General features: G+C 43.1%; 1 protein-coding gene across 2 annotated transcripts in view; it reads right to left on the reverse strand.

Annotated features, from left to right (window-relative positions):
* The window catches only part of MSRA (methionine sulfoxide reductase A), a 240,447-nt gene that overhangs the window by 117,162 nt on the left and 103,260 nt on the right, over positions 1–20,025 (reverse strand). For both annotated transcript variants that reach the window (XM_058801816.1, XM_058801817.1), the window contains exon 3: positions 9,428–9,547. In XM_058801816.1, the coding sequence (XP_058657799.1) occupies positions 9,428–9,547 (120 nt within the window). The remainder of the gene's footprint in view (positions 1–9,427; positions 9,548–20,025) is intronic.

The following is a 20,025-nucleotide window of genomic DNA, read 5'->3' on the forward strand; positions in this document are numbered from 1 at the left end:
GCACTTGGGGACATGGTTTGCTGGTGGTGCTGGTTGATGGTTGGACTCAATGACAATCATATTTTTTTCCAAATTTTCCATCTTTTCCAGCTTTACTGATTCCATGAATGGAGGCCCCAAAGTACCAGCAACAGGAATGCAGCTCTGTCTTTCATAGCTCACAAGATCCCTGAGAGGAACGACCAGCCCCATCCATATCATGTGTCACAGACATCTTTCATGAAAAATCCTTTCCTTAGGATTTTTTCCTCTTGAGAAGCTGAGAGGCCTCAGGAACAAAATGTAAACATTGATTATCTGCTGCTGTGGAATGCAACAGGTGCATCTGTGATTGGTCCATGTTGGATGTTTGTAATTAATGGCCAATCACAGTGAGCTGGCTCGGACAGAGAGCTGAACCACAAACCTTTGTTATCAGTCATTCTTATTCTATTCTTAGCCAGCCTTCTGATGAAATCCTTTCTTCTATTCTTTTAGTATAGTTTTAATGTAATAGATATCATAAAATAATAAATCAGCCTTCTGAAACATGGAGTCAGATCCTCGTCTCTTCCCTCATCCTAAGACCTCTGTGAACATGGTCACAATCATGCTCCAGTGAAACCCCAGTAACAGCCTGGGAACCCAGGGACAGCAGAATTAAAGCTGATTTCCCTTCCTCTCTACTCCAACCCAGGCAGTGACATTTCTGTACACACTGAGATCATGGCTTTTCATATTAATTTTAATTCTCCTAAGCTTTGATTTCTCCAACTGTCTGCACAATCTGCTGCCTTCTCTCTCAGTCTAGCACAACACTTTGGGAGTAAAGGACCTTCTTTTTTTCCTCTGCTTTCCCCACCAAGGTCCCAGTCCACGCCAAGTCCAGCATTCAGAACATTAAACCCAGTTTTTTAGCATTTTGTTGTTCTGCTGCTGCACTCTCTTTGCAGAAAGCAAAGCTTTCCTAGATTTTATGGAAATGTGACATTAGGAGAGAATCACTTGAAGGCATTTCAGCTACAATTAACATTCTTCACTCCTCAGAAAGAAAATAAAAACAGCTCCTAATTGAATCACTTGACTGAGTAAACACTGGATTAAACTGAGAGGGGAAAGGAGTCGACAAAAAAACTGCAATTGGACAAATGTTGGGATTTGGGTTTGTTTTCCCAGGAACATTTGATGTGTGTGGATACACTGTGGGAACAGATACTGCCACTGCCACAGAGCTTTTCTGGGCTCAGTAACAGCCACAGAAATATCTCCAGGCAGATAAATCTCATCATTCCTTCCTGATTCTTCCCAGACAGAGCACTCCTAGGATCCATGGATTTAAAAGGGGTGGTTGGGAATATCAGTACAGCCAAACACCCCAAAAGGATTGAAAACAAGAGCAGGGCAGTGCAAAGAGTGCACTGAGCTCCTCAGAGCAAAATATTCCTTGCTAAATACAAGTCTAGGAGGAGTCCTGGCTATGTAAAATAATGGAATTAGAATGGTTTGGGTGGCAGGAGACTGTTAAATTCCCACCCCTGCCATGGCTAGAGACACTTTTCCCCATCCCAGGTTGCTCCAAGCCCTGTCCAGCCTGGCCTTGGATGCTGCCAAGGATCCAGAGGCAGCCACAGCTTCTCTGGGAATTCCATCCCAGCTGCTCAGCACTCTCACAGGGAAGAATTTCTTCCCAGTATTATCCCATCTAAACCTACTCTGTCACTGTAAACCCACTCCCCCTTGTCCTGTCCCTCCAGGCTCTTGTGAAAATTCCCTCTCCATCTTCCTTGTAGGCTCCCTTCAGGTACTTCTGAGTGTTTTCCTTTTGCTTTTAACAAAGCAGCTGCTTTGGAAGACAAAGAGGACAATCCTTCAGCTGATTTTTAAGAGCTCCAAGAGGGTTCCATCCAAGGCAGGCAGCTTCTCCTCCTTTGGAAGGACAAATTTAGGGTCAGCCTGGAGATGTGGACAAAGTGACCAGCCTGAGGTGACCTCATCCAAGTAGAAATCAGGTTTGCTCTGAGTGCTGCAGGAACTAGATCACCTTAAGGTTCCTCCCTCATTCACAGTTTGGTAGGCTCAGTAAGTGGCTTTATAGCTTGTTTTCACTTTACAAGTGTCTCCAGAGCAAAAACAAGGAGTACTTCAAGTACAAGAAGCACAAGAAATACAAAAAGGAAGAGACCCCACTGGCTGCCATAACAACAGTGAACTTGTTGATAACTTCATTTTCACTAACACACCAAACTGTTCTAGTGCTGGTGGCCACAGTTCACATCACAATGTTAATCCTGAGTAGATGAATAACAGCAACTACTTGAACTGTTGGGTAAGAAACAACACGTCCTGACAGCAGCCTTGTGCATAAGTGATATTTTCAGACCTCCTATGGCAGATCTGTTTTTTTTCCCCCACTACCTTGTTTTTTCATCACTTTCCAGCTCTCCTATTGCTCTGAGCCCTACTGATGGTACAGAGGTACAGCACATTACTATGGAATACTCATAAATAAGGGAAGACTATCAGTAAAGGAAATTTTTCCTTCCTCCTCAGAATAAATGCTTAATTTCCAGACACGTTGATTTGGAGCTGCCAAGAATTAACCTTTAATAAAATATCCTTTAACAAGTTCTCTTTGAAACTTCCTGCACGGGCTCAGTACTGGAGTTAATGAACCCCCAATTTCCCCTCCTATTTGTGAATGCCAGGAATGAAATCGTATTAAAGAGGTGGATAAACAAATTAATACGGAAAAGGTCATCAGTGATGATTAAAGACTAAATCATTAATACCTGGAAGCTGGGAGGTAAATGAAGACAGAACTTGGTCTGGTTTGGGTGGGAAGGAACCCTAAAGTTGATCCAGGTCCAGTTGACCCTAGCCCAGGCTGTTCCAAGCCCCATCCAGACCAAGCCATGCTGATTTCTGCTGCAGTAAATTCTTAGATCAGCTGCATCCTTGGTGTGAATCAGCACAGCAGGTACATTCCAAACAGTCCAATGTCCTCCCTTCCTTTTATTCCTTTTCTGAGACTCTATACCCAAGGAATTTCCAGAAAAGTAGCTTAAATAAAAAGGGGATGTGGTGCCCAAGTGAAGGGCAAAATAAACTTTTGAGTGACCCAGTTATCCCAGCAATGGCCAAGGTATTCCTTAAACATCCTGGGGTCAGGAGAAGAGTGATCTACTCTCCCTCCTGCCCCTGTTCTAGGGGGATCCAGGTCCCAGACACAATTTTTGGAAAGGGTTTTGAAGTCAATGAGCAAAAAGCAGCAGGAGCCTCAGCTGTACCTCAATTATCTTTTGTCAGAAGCATTTTGGGTGCCTTGTGGCTGATCCCTGGGGCTCTGCAGGCAAAGATCTCTGCTGCAGTGTTAAAAAGAATTAACTGAGTCCTACAAATCATTTAGGAGGGGTGTTGCACCCTATTATTGTGGGGAAGTTGCCCACAGATGGAAATGGTGGAACTTCCATCATTCTGGGTGTTCAAATAAAAATTGGATGAGTCTTTTCCATTGCTTACACCCAGGACTTCCAACCTGACAGATACAAAGGGATGGATTCTACTTTGCAATGGGTTTTGATGTTTCATCCAGAAGTTTGCAGGTGCTACTCTACACCTTCTCTAATCCCAGCTCCACAATCTCCCCTTTTTTAGTGCACCAAACCTTCTGAAAGGCTTTTGTCTCTTTCGTCTCTTTGCAAAGAATTCACCTGCAATGGATGTGCTCAAATCTTAGCCCAGGAAATCCAGGAACACCCCTGAGCTCTGCCTTTCCCCAAAATCCTTCTCTAAATATCCTTTAGATTGTTGTTGCTGCCATGCATCACAGCCACGAGGATCCAAAGGTCTTTTGCCTTTCCTTTCACTGGATGGAGTTCTTGTCTTCCTCATGGACCAAATTCTCCTCACCTGGAGGAAGCTGAGGTAAAAATGAGTGTCTGCAAAGGTGAGACAGAGAACAACTTCTCTATAAAAAATTACTTATCGAAAGCTGAACTACAACAGCTTGGGCATAGCTGAGCAAATAGAAGTTAAACTCCTGTGGTTTGATAATTTCATTATTCATCCAACACCTAGAAACTGTGCAGGTCACTTGCAGAATTATTCAAAATCTTAATTACCTCTGTGAGACAAGAGTTAATTTCTAAACTTTTCTATGCCAGCACAGGAAGATGTTCCATAAAACAAGCAAGTCAGAGGGGGTGATGTTTGCACAGAGTAATTGCAGTGCTCTCCCAATTTCAGGAAAAATACATTATCAAACATATCCACACTGACACCACAGCATTTCAGTCCTGTGCCTGAAAGGAAGGAAGATTTCACCTGGGGGAATGAGCAGCAAAAGAATAGGAGCACAACCAAATAAACAAGAAATGCAAGGAAAATACCAACATGTTCTATCACCTGCTTTCATTCCAGAGCCATGGTCTCCCAAGAGATGCAGCTTCTCCCTGGTTTCACAGACAGTGGTTTGGGTGGGAAGAGATCTTAAAATCCATCCCTTTCCACCTCCTCTGCCATGGGAATTATCCCAGGTTGCTCCAAGCCCTGTCCAACCTGGCTTTGGACACTTCCAGGGATCCAGGGGCAGCCACAGCTTCTCTGTGCCAGGGCCCCAGCACCCTCTCAGGGAAGGATTTATTCCCAATACCTACCACCTGTAGTAACCATAAATTCTGGGAGCACAGTTTGAGCACAGACTAACTGCCTTTGTAGCTTATTTTTTTCTTAACAAGGTCTCCACAGCAAAAAGAACAAAAAAGACAAAAAGTAGGAAACCCCCCACCACCAGCCTCAACAACAGCACTGAGGTTTTTTACAACACCATTTTCACAAACACAACGTGTTGTGATAGTTAAAAAGAAGCAGCTCTGTGCTGCATCCTCTGTTTTCAGGCCCAGTGACATGGGGAACATCTCAGCCCAATCCTGCTTGGAATCTCCTGTGAAATTGAAGCTCCTTTGGGAGCTTCCTGCAGGCTCCAGGTCAGAAGATTTTGCCTTTGACTTGCTCTGTAATGGCTCTTTCAACCTCTGGGGCTGCCACATTTTCATCTTGTATATATCTTTAATAAAGCAGGAGACGGGGAAGATGGAAACAACACATCTCAGTGGAATACAATTCAAATAAAGTTGTTAATAATAAATAATATATTTGGAATTTATATTGCTGCTGCTACAACCCAAGCCTGTGATTGTGGGCAATGCTGGGATAAACAGATGAAAGGAGCAGAGGACAGCAGTGAGGCTATGAGGATTTTAAATTTGCTACGAGGCACAATCAGGTATCTAAATAATAAATATCACTTAGGTTTCTTCAAGCCTGAACCAGACAAGACATTGACCCTGAGAAGTCAAATTCTGAGATGGAAAATGAACTCAGCCTTGATTACAGATGGAGCAGAGCTCCCTCAGCAGAGCTGCTGCCATCCCTTGTGGGCAAGGAGCTTTTTGTTTTTCAGGCAATGGCAAATTTACTTACCATTTCTTTACCATGAAAAACATCTATTTATTCTGCCTTTCATTTTTAAATGACAAATCTACAGACTCCATTCCTGCATCCTGGATTTTAAGGTACAATAAAGTTTTCTTGGTCAACTTCTCAGCTGAAAAATAACATGTGTCAGGAGTGTCAGCTTTGAAAATTTGGAGGTAGAGCTGCAGAGGAGCAGGTAAGTGAAATTCAGTGCATCTGTTGGGTTCTTGTTGCCAAGGTTTTATCGTTACAGCAGCATCTGCCATCACCTTTCCAAATGATTTTTGAAGTGAAATTGCTACATTCATTTTATTTCATGACTTAGCAATTCAATGGAGGACAAATTATAGTTTCTAGGGTCATATCAAGGTTTAGATGCACATCCAGGAGGATCCTAGGACGATAATCTCATGATTGCAGAGACACAACTTGTTCCAACTGTTCTAGTTAACAAAAATTACAGATTTTCTACAAAATCCTGTTCTTCAATGGCTACAAAAAATACACAAAACAGTAATTCCCGCATTTCATGACGTTAACTTTGATTGATGCAGTATTTTGTACTTTGGCTGACCTTTCCTTCCTTTCTCACAGGTGAACTGGGGTGGGGGGGGGGAAAGGGGAGAGGTGGAGCAATTGGCCAATCCTATCAAGGCACAGATCAAGGGCATGGTGAACACTGAGATTCTTCACAGTCATTAAAATTCCTATATCCTGTTCTTATAAGGATTAAAATAAAGAAAAAAAAAGACCAGACAAAGGCACAACAGGAATCTGTTCTCTTGACAGCAATTTAATAACATAAGAAAATGTTCTGAGCCACTCTCATTACTGCTTGGAAACTTTAATCTTGAGGACTCAGTTCCTGTCCATGGAAACCTTCAGATCCCTTTTTACAAGCTGCAGAAAGGGAAGGGAATATTTGTAGTTTAATTATACATTTAAACACTTTGGAGAAGCCAGAGCCACTTTGGAAGAATGCTGTAGTGTCCAGCTGAAGGGTTCTCCAAGGAATGTAAGGCCATGCCTGAGCATCGGGAGAGTCCCAAATTCATGACAGCTCTGGGGCCAGGCTGGGAGAGCTGGGGGTGCTCACCTGGAGAAGAGAAGGATCCAGGGAGAGCTCAGAGCCCCTTCCAGGGCCTAAAGGGGCTCCAGGAGAGCTGGAGAGGGACTGGGGATGAGGGATGGAGGGACAGGACACAGGGAATGGCTCCCAGTGCCACAGGGCAGGGATGGATGGGATATTGGGAAGGAATTGTTCCCTGTGAGGGTGGGGAGACTCTGGAATAGAATTTCCAGAGAAGCTGAGGCTGCCCCTGGATCCCTGGAAGTGTCCAAGGCCAGGCTGGACAGGGCTTGGAGACACCAGTCTGATTTAGGTGAGGAACCCAAGTCCAAGAGCTCTGGTGATCTCTGTAATTAAGGGACAATAACTGCAGTTTCATCCTCAATTTATATCTTCTGCAGGACACAGGGAATGGCTTCTCACTGCCGCAGGGCAGGGATGGATGGGATTTGGGAAAGAATTCTGGGCTGTGGACCTTGAATAGAATTCCCAGAGAAGCTGTGGCTGCCCCTGGATCCCTGGGAGTGTCCAAGGCCAGGCTGGATGGGGCTTGGAGCAACCTGGGATGGTGGAAGGTGTCCCTGCCCATGGCACAGGGTGGAAATGGATGAGCTTTAAGGTCCCTTCCCACTCAAAATCATTCCAAGATTCCAGGATTCCATGAAAATGCTGACAGTTTGTCACAGGAGTTTCTTCTGCATTTTTACGCAAGGGCAAATCCAAGAAACCAAGAACTTTCCAATATTACATTTATTTCTCTATTGCTATCAACAACTCCTGAAAAATTCCCATCAGATTTCCCTCTGTTGCCTTTTATATCAACAGTTTATGCACAAACATGTAAAATTAACCCCACATTACTCAGCCAAACCCTCCCCACACCTTTCCATCCTTAAATAACAACATCCCAACCACCACCCTGCTCTGGGCTTGTGGAATTAACTTGGGAAATCACCAGCTGACCACAGGGACAGGAGGTAACAGAACAAGAAATTAATTTTCCCTTTCTCCACTCTCCTCCATCAGCTATTTAGAAGCCTTCCAGGTGACCTTTGGGAGCCAAGACATTTTAAGGAGAACTGGAAATCCAATATGGAAGAATCAGTCAAAATAATAATTCTTATGGAAGAAGCTGTAGTATTTCTCAGAAAAACATGGATTTTCTGCTTAGGAAATGTGAAACAACTTCACAGCCAAATATTTTACATAACTCAGAGCAGAAACAAAGTCTGTGTGGCACATTGTTATATTGAATTGTTAACTATTAGAAATTGTGATTTGTGCATGAGAGAAAATGCCTCAGAAAGATGAGAATTGACAAGATTATAAATTGGTTTAATTCACTGAATCTCAGCCTTCTAACTAATATCATACAATAACCAGACATGCTTTATTTTTCTCTACATTCCAGTCACTGAAGATAAACAAAGAAAACAACTGAAAGCAAACCCAAATGACCTGCTCACATGTGAACAGCCTGAACCACAAGCCTATAAACGACCCTGTTTTTAAGGAAATCATCGTTAGCTGCGTATTTTATATGGTAATTGTACATCCCCAGTTTATGCATAACAACAGCAGAGTTCTTCCCTTCTGATTTCAGTGCCACTTGAGCTATGCAGATTTCTAAAAGCTTATGAATATACAGAGCAACAGAATTGTTCTGAACATCTGTAAGCAAAATATGAAAAGATGTTTGGTGCTGAATGAACATCCTGGGTTGTGTAATGCTGGCCAAAAATGGTGTATTTATGTATTAGGAGAACGCACTGAAAATAGCTCCAAATCCTGCACACCCTCCAGAAGGCTTTTTCAGATTGTCCTCTGTATGGCTGTCACCAGAAAATGGAAAAAGAATTTTCCATTCCATTCTAATCAAATTTAATTTCCCTTCCCTTCTCCCATAAAGTGGAAAAATAATTTTCCATTCAACTCAAATTTAATTCCCTTTCCTTGCATTTTCTCTTTCCTTTTCCTTTTCACTTTCCCTTTCATTTTCCCTTTTTCTTTTTCACTTCCTTTTCATTTTTCCTTCCCTTCCCTCCCCTTCCCTTTTCATTTTTAATTCTATTTCTATTTCCATTCCATTCCATTCCATTCCATTCCATTCCATTCCATTCCATTCCAATTTAATTCCCTTTCCCTTCCTTTTCCTTTTCCTTTTCCTTTTCCTTTTCCTTTTCCTTTTCCTTTTCCTTTTCCTTTTCCTTTTCCTTTTCCTTTTCCTTTTCCTTTTCCTTTTCCTTTTCCTTCTATTTCTATTTCCATTCCACTCCATTCCACCTCAAATCATCCCTTTTCCCCACTTTTCACAATTTCCAGCAAGTTTCTGCCTTTTTGGCTGCCTTGCAGCACCTCTGCACAGGGCTTCAAGTGCCCATTATTTGTCCGTGTCACTTTTCACACCCTTTCCATGAAGCCCATGTGAGAGTTTGTCACTAAGAACAAGCCCCAGTGTCACCATTTGGCATAAAAATGTCAACAAGAAAATAAACCAAAGGAAAACTTCCAAGTGTGTCCAAGAAAGAACAGGATTTTCTCCTCCAGCAGCATTAGGTGGCTACCAGAGTTTCTTTGGTTTAGATCACAGAAAGAAACTGCATTGGAGTTTTGTAGTGCAGAGTAAAAAATAAATGCAAGGGTTCGGCCTGGAAATGACAAGATGCTGTGCACTGAAGTGTGTGAAGAATTAACAGATTATTAATCAGAATAGAATATTTGTTCATACACTGACTCATTAATTATTAGGAGACAGCAATGGGATGGGCATTCATAGATTTCAGTACAGTTTGGGATGTAAAGTCAACCCCAAATCTCCTCAGTCACAGACACGCATTTCACTCTTCACATTCATAATTCAGGAGTCCACTCCTGATCCTTAAAAACCAAAGAGGAAAGACTCACCTGAGCAGACCTCCTTGTAGGTAGGGTTTGGGGTATGTCCTCCTGCATAACCCACTTGAGTGGAATACACTCCTTTCTGCCTCCAGAACTTCCTCTCAGCTCCCCAGAAACACCCCATACCTGAAGAGGGCACAAAATACACATTGAGAGGTCAAAATCTGCCAATACTCAATCACTCATTTGCATATTAATTGATACAGGGCATAGTGGAAGGAACATCTATCGGCAGCACCTGCTGGTCAAGTGTTGTCCAAGTTTATTTATAGAGTAACTATAAAGAGAAATCCATTCTGCATCAGAGCACGACTCAAGCACAGCCTGATTTATGCTTCTGAATATCAATTTATCACAGAGGACAAACCTTGAAAGGGTTTGAGGGCCCAAACAAGGAGAAATCTCATGCACACACCAAAAAATAATTTCTTATAAGGCAATTGTGCTGTTTGTGCAGCACCATTTTTACCTGAAGTGATTAGGAAGCTGTCAAAACACAATAATTTGTATTAATGCCAAACAGTTATTTAATTTTCTGCTTTCAGGCAGAGGTGGAAGCAATAATGGATTATATTATATGTTATAAAAAGGGAAAAATGCTTCAGCTTAACAATTTATGCACAGAGATATTTGATGTTCAGACAAGATTTTTGTAGTCATTCGCCCCCATGGCCAATTATCAAAGGACATCAGACTGTTTAAGGGTCTAAATTAAAACCTCTTCTGGTTAAAGGAATAAGCACCACCTACACTGACAATTCTCTGATGGCTTAGTTAAATAAATGTTTAAGGGACTATTTATTAAAGTTTTTATTTAGAGTGTCATGAAGATTCCAGTATTGTCAAATTAGAGCAATGCATTTTTCTTTTCAATTATAACATCCTGTTGCTATTCCCTTTCTAAAACAGTTGAAATAAAGGCAGTAAAAATAAACATTAAATACACTATTTCTGTATACACAGAAATTAGTGATTCATGAGAGTTTTCTCCAGGTAACCCTGCAGATATAACAGGGTAAAAAGTCATAGAAATGATCCTTCAAAGCACAACCAGAAGAGCAGAGCAGCCCCTCCTTGATGCCTCACAATGTTCCTTCTTTGAACCTTCAGAAATTACCTTCAAATTTAAGTTTTAATTCACCAAAAAGTACGGAACTGGGATTTCTACTTCTAATTCAGATGCTTAAGCAAGCTGCAGCAATTAAAAGCCAAGGCTGCTCCTGGAGATCCTGGAAATAGGCAGGAACTCTTGAGGACAATTCCTGCAGAAGATACAAATTGATGATGAAATTGCAGTTATTGTCCCTTGGTTACAGAGACAACCAGGGCTCTTGGACTTGGGTTCCTCACCTAAATCAGACTGGTGTCTCCAAGGCCCATCCAGCCTGATCCTGGACACTTTTAGGGATCCAGGAGCAGCCACAGCTTCTCTGGGAATTCTATTCCTGGGCCTCCCTACCCCTACAGCCAAAAATTCCTTCCATCTATCCCTGCCCTCTGGCAGTGTGCAGCCATTCCCTGTGTCCTGTCCCTCCATCCTTGTCCCCAGTCCCTCTCCAGCTCTCCTGGAGCCCCTTTAGGCCCTGGAAGGGGCTCTGAGCTCTCCCTGGATCCTTCTCCAGGTGAGCACCCCCAGCTCTCCCATCCTGGCTCCAGAGCAGAGCCAGGAACTCCCATGGAATTGGGAATTGGGCACACCAAGACTGTATGAAACTCCTTCCAAGGGTGATTTAACTTGTTTTGGGTTTTTTTTTTTGCTTAGATCCCAAGTCTGGATCTGCATGAGACACATGGAAAATAAACTCCTGCCCAACTCTAATACTTCAGTGCTTTGCATCCTTAATATTCCAAGGGAAGTTTGAGCTCCAGCTGCCTAAAATTCTAGCTGTGCCCCCACAGCAGGTGAGGCTGAGCCTCTCACAGGAAGCAATTTATCAAACTACCACTGGCTGGACAAACACACTGAGGGGAGGCCAAAGAGCAACATCATCCATGCCAAGGAATGGGGCAGATCCACATTTTCTTCCACATTACATTAAGAAGACAACCCAAACTCAGGTTTGAGCTCAGATCCAGGCCCAACTCAAAATACAAAGCAGAAATGCTCATTCTTACTGGTTTTTTTCAGGGATTTTAATGCTCAATAAATCACTAATGTTGCTGTTGAAATCCCTGATCATCAGGGCTGTGGCCAATGACCTGATCAATAACTATTATTGGGGATTCTCTCATTGATAATCATCTCTGACCCCTCTTTCCAGGGGCAGGGAAAGAGGCTGAGGCTCTCATAGGAGGCAATTTATCAAACTACCACTGGCTGGACAAACACAGTGAGGGGAGGCCAAGGAAAAACATCATCCATGCCAAGGAATGGGACAGATCCACATTTTCTTCCACATCATATTCCTAGGCCAGTACCTAGGAATGCGTGAATGAGCAACCCAAGATTAAGAAGACAACCCAAACTCGGGTTTGAGCTCACATACAGGCCCAACTCAAAATACAATACAGAAATGCTCATTCTTACTGTTTTATTTCAGGGATTTTAATGCTCAATAAATCACTAATGTTGCTGTTGAAATCCCTGATCATCAGGGCTGTGGCCAATGACCTGATCAATAACTATTATTGGGGATTCTCTCATTGATAATCATCTCTGACCCCTGACCCCTCTTTCCAGGGCAGGGTGGATTCCTCATCCCTGGTGGGATTTAAAAGTTTTGGGGATGTGGCACTTGGGGACATGGGTCAGTGGTGGCCTTGGCAGTGCTGGGGGATGGCTGGACCTGAACTATTTTGTGACTCTGTGGATTTCACCAGTGACCTGTGTCCCCATCATGGTTCCTCCATCTTTCCCTCTTCCAGCTGATCCCTGAGTTTATTGTGCCGCCCTTTCCCGGAGAGAAAGGGATTTTATTCTCCTGAAGAACTGCTCTCATCATTTTCTCAAGTGTGCTGCCACCTCACACAAACAATAAATCCTCCCATCCCCGAGAACAGATAAAATTGAAATCTTTGTCATAATAAAACAACCTGCTGGTAAAGAGACATCATTTACAACAATCCAGCACTAAATTGCTTTCCCCAGCATTAATCCATTCAGCTGATGTTTGTTATGCTGCTAAAGTGGTGCCACGTTCGACAGAGAAATTGTCATAAGGAGAGAAATATTAACAATAAAATCCCACATAATATTCTGGAATTAGACACGTGAGCTCATGGAGTGCCTGTTTTCCAGAGCACTGGCTGCCTCTAGCCATGGTTAATGTGGACAATTATCACCAAAACAGGGCAATAATTTCAGTTCAAGGTTTCGCGTGGTCGTGTAGTACAAAAAAAAAAGTTTACATCCTTTAATTATTACTACTTTAGTACGGAAACTGAAGAAGTAAATAATTCAAATAATAAATTTAAATAATTAAATAAAAACGCAAAGGGGGAAACAAATAAGTAAAAAAAAACAAGGAGGTAAAGAACCATAAAAGCAAAATAAGCCACCCATATTATAATTTAAAACTCAAAAACATGAATGTGATTTTAAACTATTCATGAAGAGATTTGCATAATCCCCAATAGTGGGGAAGTGAGTGCAGCTTTGGAGTTACAGAGGGACCTTCTGGAGGCATTCCTAAGAGGAAGAAAAAAAAGAAGGAAACAGGGAAACACTCATGCTTCTAGAAAAAATAAAAAGTCTTATTTGAACATAATGGGTATTGCAGAGGAGTGTTTCAGCACTGAAGACATTTGTCACTTTTTAATTGCTAATTTGCAAAACAAAAACAAGAATAGTGATGGGTTTTGACTGACTCTTAATTGAAATTTCAAAAGGCGTTTTAATTTCTTTTTTTTCTGGTTTTGAACTTCAAACCCAAACAGATTCAGACAGGAATCTTTAAATTTTCAAGCATCCCTATGAAAAAATATTAATCAAACAATTGGGGATTAAATTATAGAATCTATATTCCATTCCAGCATCCACATCCATTTTCTCCAGCTATTCTCTTTATGGATCCACACTCCTATAGATCCTCTGAACAGGGTTTTTTGTCACCAAGGACCCTGTGTTTCCATAGGCAACCCTGTAATTTGCATATTCTTAATAAATAGTCAGCATAAGCTGAAATATTCTTCTAAAATAATGAAAGCAAAGTGCTACTCTGATAAGAGAGATAAGCACTCCATTTGTAGAGATAAAAAAAATTTGAAATATTCCGAGACAAACAGAGCAGAATGGAACTTCAGGTGTTAGCAGGGATGAGCAGCTTTTATGGATTAACCACATTGACCAGGTCTGCACAGGAGCTTCAACATCCAGGGATTCATTTATTTCCCTAAATGGAGACATTTGGGATCATTTGAGATGCCTGAGGATATCCAGGACATCTGTGTGCACAAGGCTGACATAAATGACACAGAATTCAGGAGAGACACGTGAAAGGGCAGGGTAAACACTCCTGGACATGGCAAATGGAAGTCATGGAATCAGGGAATGGTTTGGGTGCGAAGGGACCTTAGGGATCACCCAGTTCCACCCCCTGCCATGGGCAAGGACACCTCCCACTGTCCCAGGGTGCTCCAAGCCTTGTCCAGCCTGGCCTTGGACACTTCCAGGGATCCAGGGGCAGCCACAGCTCCTCTGGGAATTCTATTCCAGGGCCTCACCACCCTCACAGCCAACTATTCCTTCCCAATATCCCATCCATCCCTGCCTTCTGGCAGTGTGCAGCCATTCCCTGTGTCCTATCCCTCCATCCCTTGTCCCCAGTCCCTCTCCAGCTCTCCTGGAGCCCCTTTAGGCCCTGGAAGGGACTCTGAGCTCTTCCTGGATCCTTCTCTTCTCCAGGTGAGCACCCCCAGCTCTCCCAGCCTGGCTCCAGAGCAGAGGGGCTCCAGCCCTTGGAACATCTCTGTGGATTCCTCTGGTCTCTCTCCAGCAGCTCCACATCCTCCTGATACTGGGGATCCCACAGCTCCAGTTGGGTCACACCAGAGTGTCCCATTTGCATATCTTAAGACAGGAGAAACCAGTCCCTACCCCAGACACAGACATTACAAAACCCTGAGAGTCCCTGAATCTGAAGTTGAATCAAATCTCCCTAAATACAGTTATTTGTGTCTGATTTTGTGTCTATTTCTCTTCCACATCCATAAAAAATGACCAGCCCTACAAGCTCAGTAGGACTCTGTGCTGCAGAGATGAGTCCCAGACAAAATTACTAATTCCAAAGTAATCTATCCTCATAATAATGTTCACAGCTTGTAATATTGTTAATTCCTTTTTTGTGTGTACTGTGTACAGAAGCCATCAAACAGCACCAAAAAATCAACTGGAAAACTTATTCGAAAATTATTCAACATTCCAGACATTTTCTCCAATCCCACAAGAAGCTCCACAACCTCCAAAGGAAACCTTTCCTCACCTTTGTTCTGATCTCTTCTCCAATACCTGTTCCTATCATATCTGAATGATCCTTGGTCTCCAAGAAGATTCCCTGATGCAAATTCCTATTTATGATTCCATTATGCAAATGAGCACAGGCAACAAATTTGCATAAGAAGGGTGCTCCTGACCCAAACTCCAGCCTCACAAGCGGCACCCATTCTGTGCTAATTAACACCCATTAACTCCGGAGCTCAATGGAAGCTTCGGGGACCCTCAGCCTCCCATTTATTCCATTTATTTAAAGAAAGTCACAGGGGTACATTGTGTTCTACACTGGCCAATTTTCATTTCTTATCATGTACAGATATAAAATGTTTTCATTTGGGCAATATTTTTAATGCCTTTTGTCCTTTATTTTTGTGGAATATCCTTCTCTGGCAGCATCAGGTGCAGACACACCTGACTTCCCACCGACCTTTCCCTCCTGCCAGCTTTATTTCCAAGCCTTCCCTCTCTCCCTGCCTTCCCACAGCAGATCCAACAGGACATCCAGAAGACTTTTTTTTGTCATATTTTGAAGAATGAATGCATTATTTCCTTGGCATGCCAAGCCTCTCCTGGCCCGCCGCCTGCCATCCCTACACCCACACTCCAAGGCACTTTTCCATGCAACAGACTAAGGAGCTGTTCCCATGCCAGCAATGCCTCGCTGAGGAAGATGAACTGCAAAGGACACGGATCCTGCTCCTCCTTCTGTTAGCGGGATTTTGGGATGTGTTCCCCCAGCTGGGAGGGGTGTGTACGGTGGATGGAGGGGGGGAAATGTCAGTTTTAAATATAATAAAACGTGCTGGGAGAATAAAGAGCAGAGGAAAACCTCTTCCCAATGCCCAGAGGAGGGGAAGGAGTGGGACAGGATCTTTCCAGACTCTCGTGCCAGGCTCTGCTCGGAGTCCCTGGGAGCAGTGGCTGTGCCAGCTGCTCCAGTGCCACAGGATCCAGCCACAGGCTGCTCCCATACACTGAGGAAGCAAAGGACAGCCAAGAGCACATCCCACCGACTACCTCAGAGCTTCCTGCCCGAGCCAGCATCTCCGGGAGCTGCAGGCACAGCTGCCAGCATCCTGCTTCCCTTGGCCAGCACAGGACTTGGCCCAGATTTTGAATACTATTGATTTTGTTCCCTCTAAAAAATCTGGAGAAGGAAATGCTCAGCTGCTTCGACCTGAAATGATTTTTTTGTTTTTTGTTTTATTTCTCCCCCTCCCCATCCTTCCCTAGCTGGAATTGAGCCTCGGCAAGTTCCATCCCTATAGAATAATGCTCATTCCATACATTTCAGCCAAATGCCGAGTGTGATTGGCATTTTCCTCCTTAAAAAAAACTGTGGAGAGCAGTTGGTACAGCTGATTGATTGAAGACAGTCCAAGTACTGATATTTCTGAGCACGGAGCCAAAGGGATATTGATGCTCTGTGCTCTGAAATCGTGGCAGCCATTAATTCTTAGAGCTCCTCAGGCCGAAGAGGGGACCTTGGCTTCACCAAGGAAGGTCAGGATGAGATCTTGGTGAGCACCATTGTGTTCCCTCCCCAAAAAACATGGGCAAGGAAGCTGTGATGGGAACCTGCAGATCTCTGGAGGATCTGCTGGGGAGAGTCCACAGGAATCCACAGAAATCCACAAATGTTCCAAGGGCTGGAGACCCTCCAGGCTGGGAGAGCTGGGGGTGCTCATCTGGAGAAGAGAAGGATTCAGGGAGAGCTCAGAGCCCCTTCCAGGATCTAAAGGGGCTCCAGGAGAGCTGGAGAGGGACTGGGGACAAGGGATGGAGAGACAGGACACAGGGAATGGCTTCTCACTGCCAGAGGGCAGGGATGGATGTGATTTGGGAAGAAATTCTTGGCTGTGGACCTTGAGTAGAATTTCCAGAGAAGTTGTGGCTCTCCTGCATCCCTGGAAGTGCCCAAGGTTGGACAGGGCTTGGAGTGCCCTGGGGCAGTGGAAGGTGTCCCTGTCCATGGGAACTGGATGATCTCTAAGGTCCCTTCCAACCCAAACCATTTGCTCCAAGAGCAAACTGGATTCCAAATCCCTTGGGAAGGGATACAGCTTTGTTGTGCTGTATCCCTCAGATAGAGCTTTGCTGAACACTTTGATACTGTCTGTGCACTTACACAACTCTTATTAAGGCCTTGAAAATCTAAAATGATCAAAGCCATGTCCTCAAGATAAAAATTCAGCATCAAACTACCCCAGAGCCTTTGTTCTGAGTTTCTTCAAGTTCTTGTCGAGGATCTGGAAAGAATTCCAGAGTCAGATTGAAATGCACTCTCATCTTTTGCACAGCACTGAGACACGTAGGGTGCTTTGGAAGCCATCTGGATCCATATAGGATTAATGTTATCAATCAGGATTTAAACAAAATTGTACCACTGATACCCTCAGGGGTTTAACATCCAACAGTCCCCGAATATCTGAGCAATCACAGAATATTTGAGATCACTGGGAAACAATCAGCTAAGAAATGGTTGGGAGGAATAGGGAGAAAAAAACGGTGAAACAGAACAAGTTGAGCTGAAAGAAATGAAACTGCTGATGACAGATGGCATTAAGAGGATGATCTTCCTCGATGAGCGTTGGCTCTAATGCTCCAACAGGGTTGATAAATATGTTGAACAGCTTGCCTGGGGCAAGTCAAACAAAGCCCTGGGCAAGAAATTTAAAATGCAGTTTGCCTAACAGAGCAACTAAAGAGGAATTTCTTGGCTCACCGTTTTGCCAAGATGTGTTCTGTTCACACTGCATGAATTCCCAAGTGAAACTGTTGGGTTTGCTTCTTTTTTTTCTTTCCATAGGAGAAGCAGAAGCCTCATGTTCATTCAAATTAACAAATGCCCAGGAAATTGGTTCCTGCCTGTGGCTGCTGACGTTGGACGCGGGCGTGGGCACGTGTTTGTGTACGGATGGATGTTTGGATAAAAGCTGCACAACAGATTATTGCAAAAGGAAAAGCAGATTATCATCAGAGGGAAGGAATATTTTACTGTCAAGAGAAAAAACTGCCATGTTTTCAGCATGGGAAATGTGTCAGAAGGATGACTTTGGAAAAAAACCCTTGAAGACAACAGCACTCAAACTGGGAAAAGCAATGGGGAGATACAGAAAGCGACTTCAAAATGTGTTTATCAAACCCATTCTAAAGCATGTTACAAGTTATAAATAATACAAACTCAACAGGATTCAAACAAAGCTGAAGCCAATATCCAGAATGTTAATAAGGCACAAAGCACAGTTGCTCTGAACTTCCCAGGCAGAACACAAGAGGTTTCATATATTCCTATTTCAATGCAATTTTGAGCTTAACCAGCAGAGAGCAGGGACAGACCCAAGTCAGTGAATCCCAGCACTTCCCAGGGTGGCCTTAATCGCTGCCTCCATATCCTTCCCACCCAAAAAGCAGGGATATTTAAACCATTTTTCTCCTGAAAATCCAGAGAGCTGCTTTCTGGTGACTCCACACAATAAAATTCCATCACCAGAATTCTCTATTGGAAAACTTGCATCTAATTCCCAGAAACTGGAAGATACAGCCCAGCCAAAAAATCATTTCTGGTGACCTGAAAGGTTCTCACCACACACTGGAAGAATATGGAAAAGCAGCAGAAGCCAAAATTTGTGACCTTTGAGAGCTGGCCAAGAATGTCCCTGTGCCTATGACACTTCCCCAAACCTGGTAGAGCCAGGAGAACAATGGTGCACCTCAGGTTCCACCCATGAGCAGCACTTGGACCCTCCAGAATTTCACTGTGGACCTGAATAATCAGAATCTCAATAATCCACTTTTCAGGAAGAGAACTTGTGAGAGTGAAGAAAACCAAGAGCCTTGTCAGTTCTTCCCTCTCTTTTTCCTTAATCTTGAGATACAGAGTTTGTTTCTAATCACTGCAAATAATCAAGCCAATATAAATTATAATATATTAAATATTATTTAAATACTCCACAACTGAGGTATGAGTGGTACCAAGGCAAAACAAAAGAATCCTCTTTGGAAAAATACCAAAGGATCCCAATTACAGGTTCTTTGTTAAAAATCTCTTTTTCATGCCTTGCCTGTGACTTTCAAAGGTTGGACTCGATGATCTGGGAGGTCTTTTCCAACCTTATTGAATCTCTGATTTTGTGCCTGTTGAGTAAGACAAACACCACTTAATAAAATCTGTATTTTCAAACTTTTTCCTTCCCATATTTTGCTTGGTTTGTATTTTTCAGTAAAACTTGGGATGAGTCAAGGGAATTGTCAAGGTCCCAAGGTGGCCAGAGCTCCAGGAGGGTTTGGACAATGCTCTCAGGAATGCACAGGGTGGGATTGTTGGGGTGCCCTGTGCCAGGTCATTAATTCAGTCAGTGATCCTGGTGGGCCTCTTCCAACTCAGGATATTTCATGATTCTCTGAAGATCAAGCATGAGAGAATAGGAATCAGAAATGTCAATTCATCCAAAAACCAGTTCAATGTCTTACTCCTGTTTGGTCTTTGATCATGGAAACATCACGGACCCCAGAATGGTTTGGGTTGGAAAGGACCTTAAAGCTGATCTCATTCCAGCCCCCTTCCACTAGACCAGGTCAAGGTCCAGTCTAATCCATCGATTAGATCAAGTTTCATTCATGAAAATTCACTAAAATCTGTCTACTTGGCTTTGTATAAATCATCAATCCAATCATATATAGACAGGTGGAGCACTGGGAAAAACGAGATGAGCAGGAGGCTTTGGGAATTCAAGGCTGAGCTCAGACTCTAAAAGGTTTTCTCTCTGAAGCTGATTTCCATCATTAGTGGTGTTGCTATTTTCAAACCCACAGCACACAAAGCCTTTGCCACAGATTTGAATTCCGCTGTGCTGGGTTTTGGGTACAAACACAGAACAAAAGAGAAACATCCCCAAAAGTTGACTTTTTCTATTTACAGGGTCATTGATATTCCTACGTTCCATTAACATCAAAGAGAACTGTCACAAAAGTGTAAAATTCAGGAAGGGGAAACCAATAAACACCTGTTTCCTTTCATGTTTGGGGATTTGGTAATGCAGCTGATTGAATGTTTGTGGCTGGGATCAACAGGCAGCATTTTCCATGAACAACTGACTGACATCCAAAGCAATATTGCACCACAAATGGATCTGACCTGAAGGAAAGAAGAGCTATCCACAAAGCAGGGACA

The sequence above is a fragment of the Ammospiza caudacuta genome, chromosome 3 (assembly GCF_027887145.1).
Source record: "Ammospiza caudacuta isolate bAmmCau1 chromosome 3, bAmmCau1.pri, whole genome shotgun sequence".
NCBI classification, from domain to species: Eukaryota; Metazoa; Chordata; class Aves; order Passeriformes; family Passerellidae; genus Ammospiza; species Ammospiza caudacuta.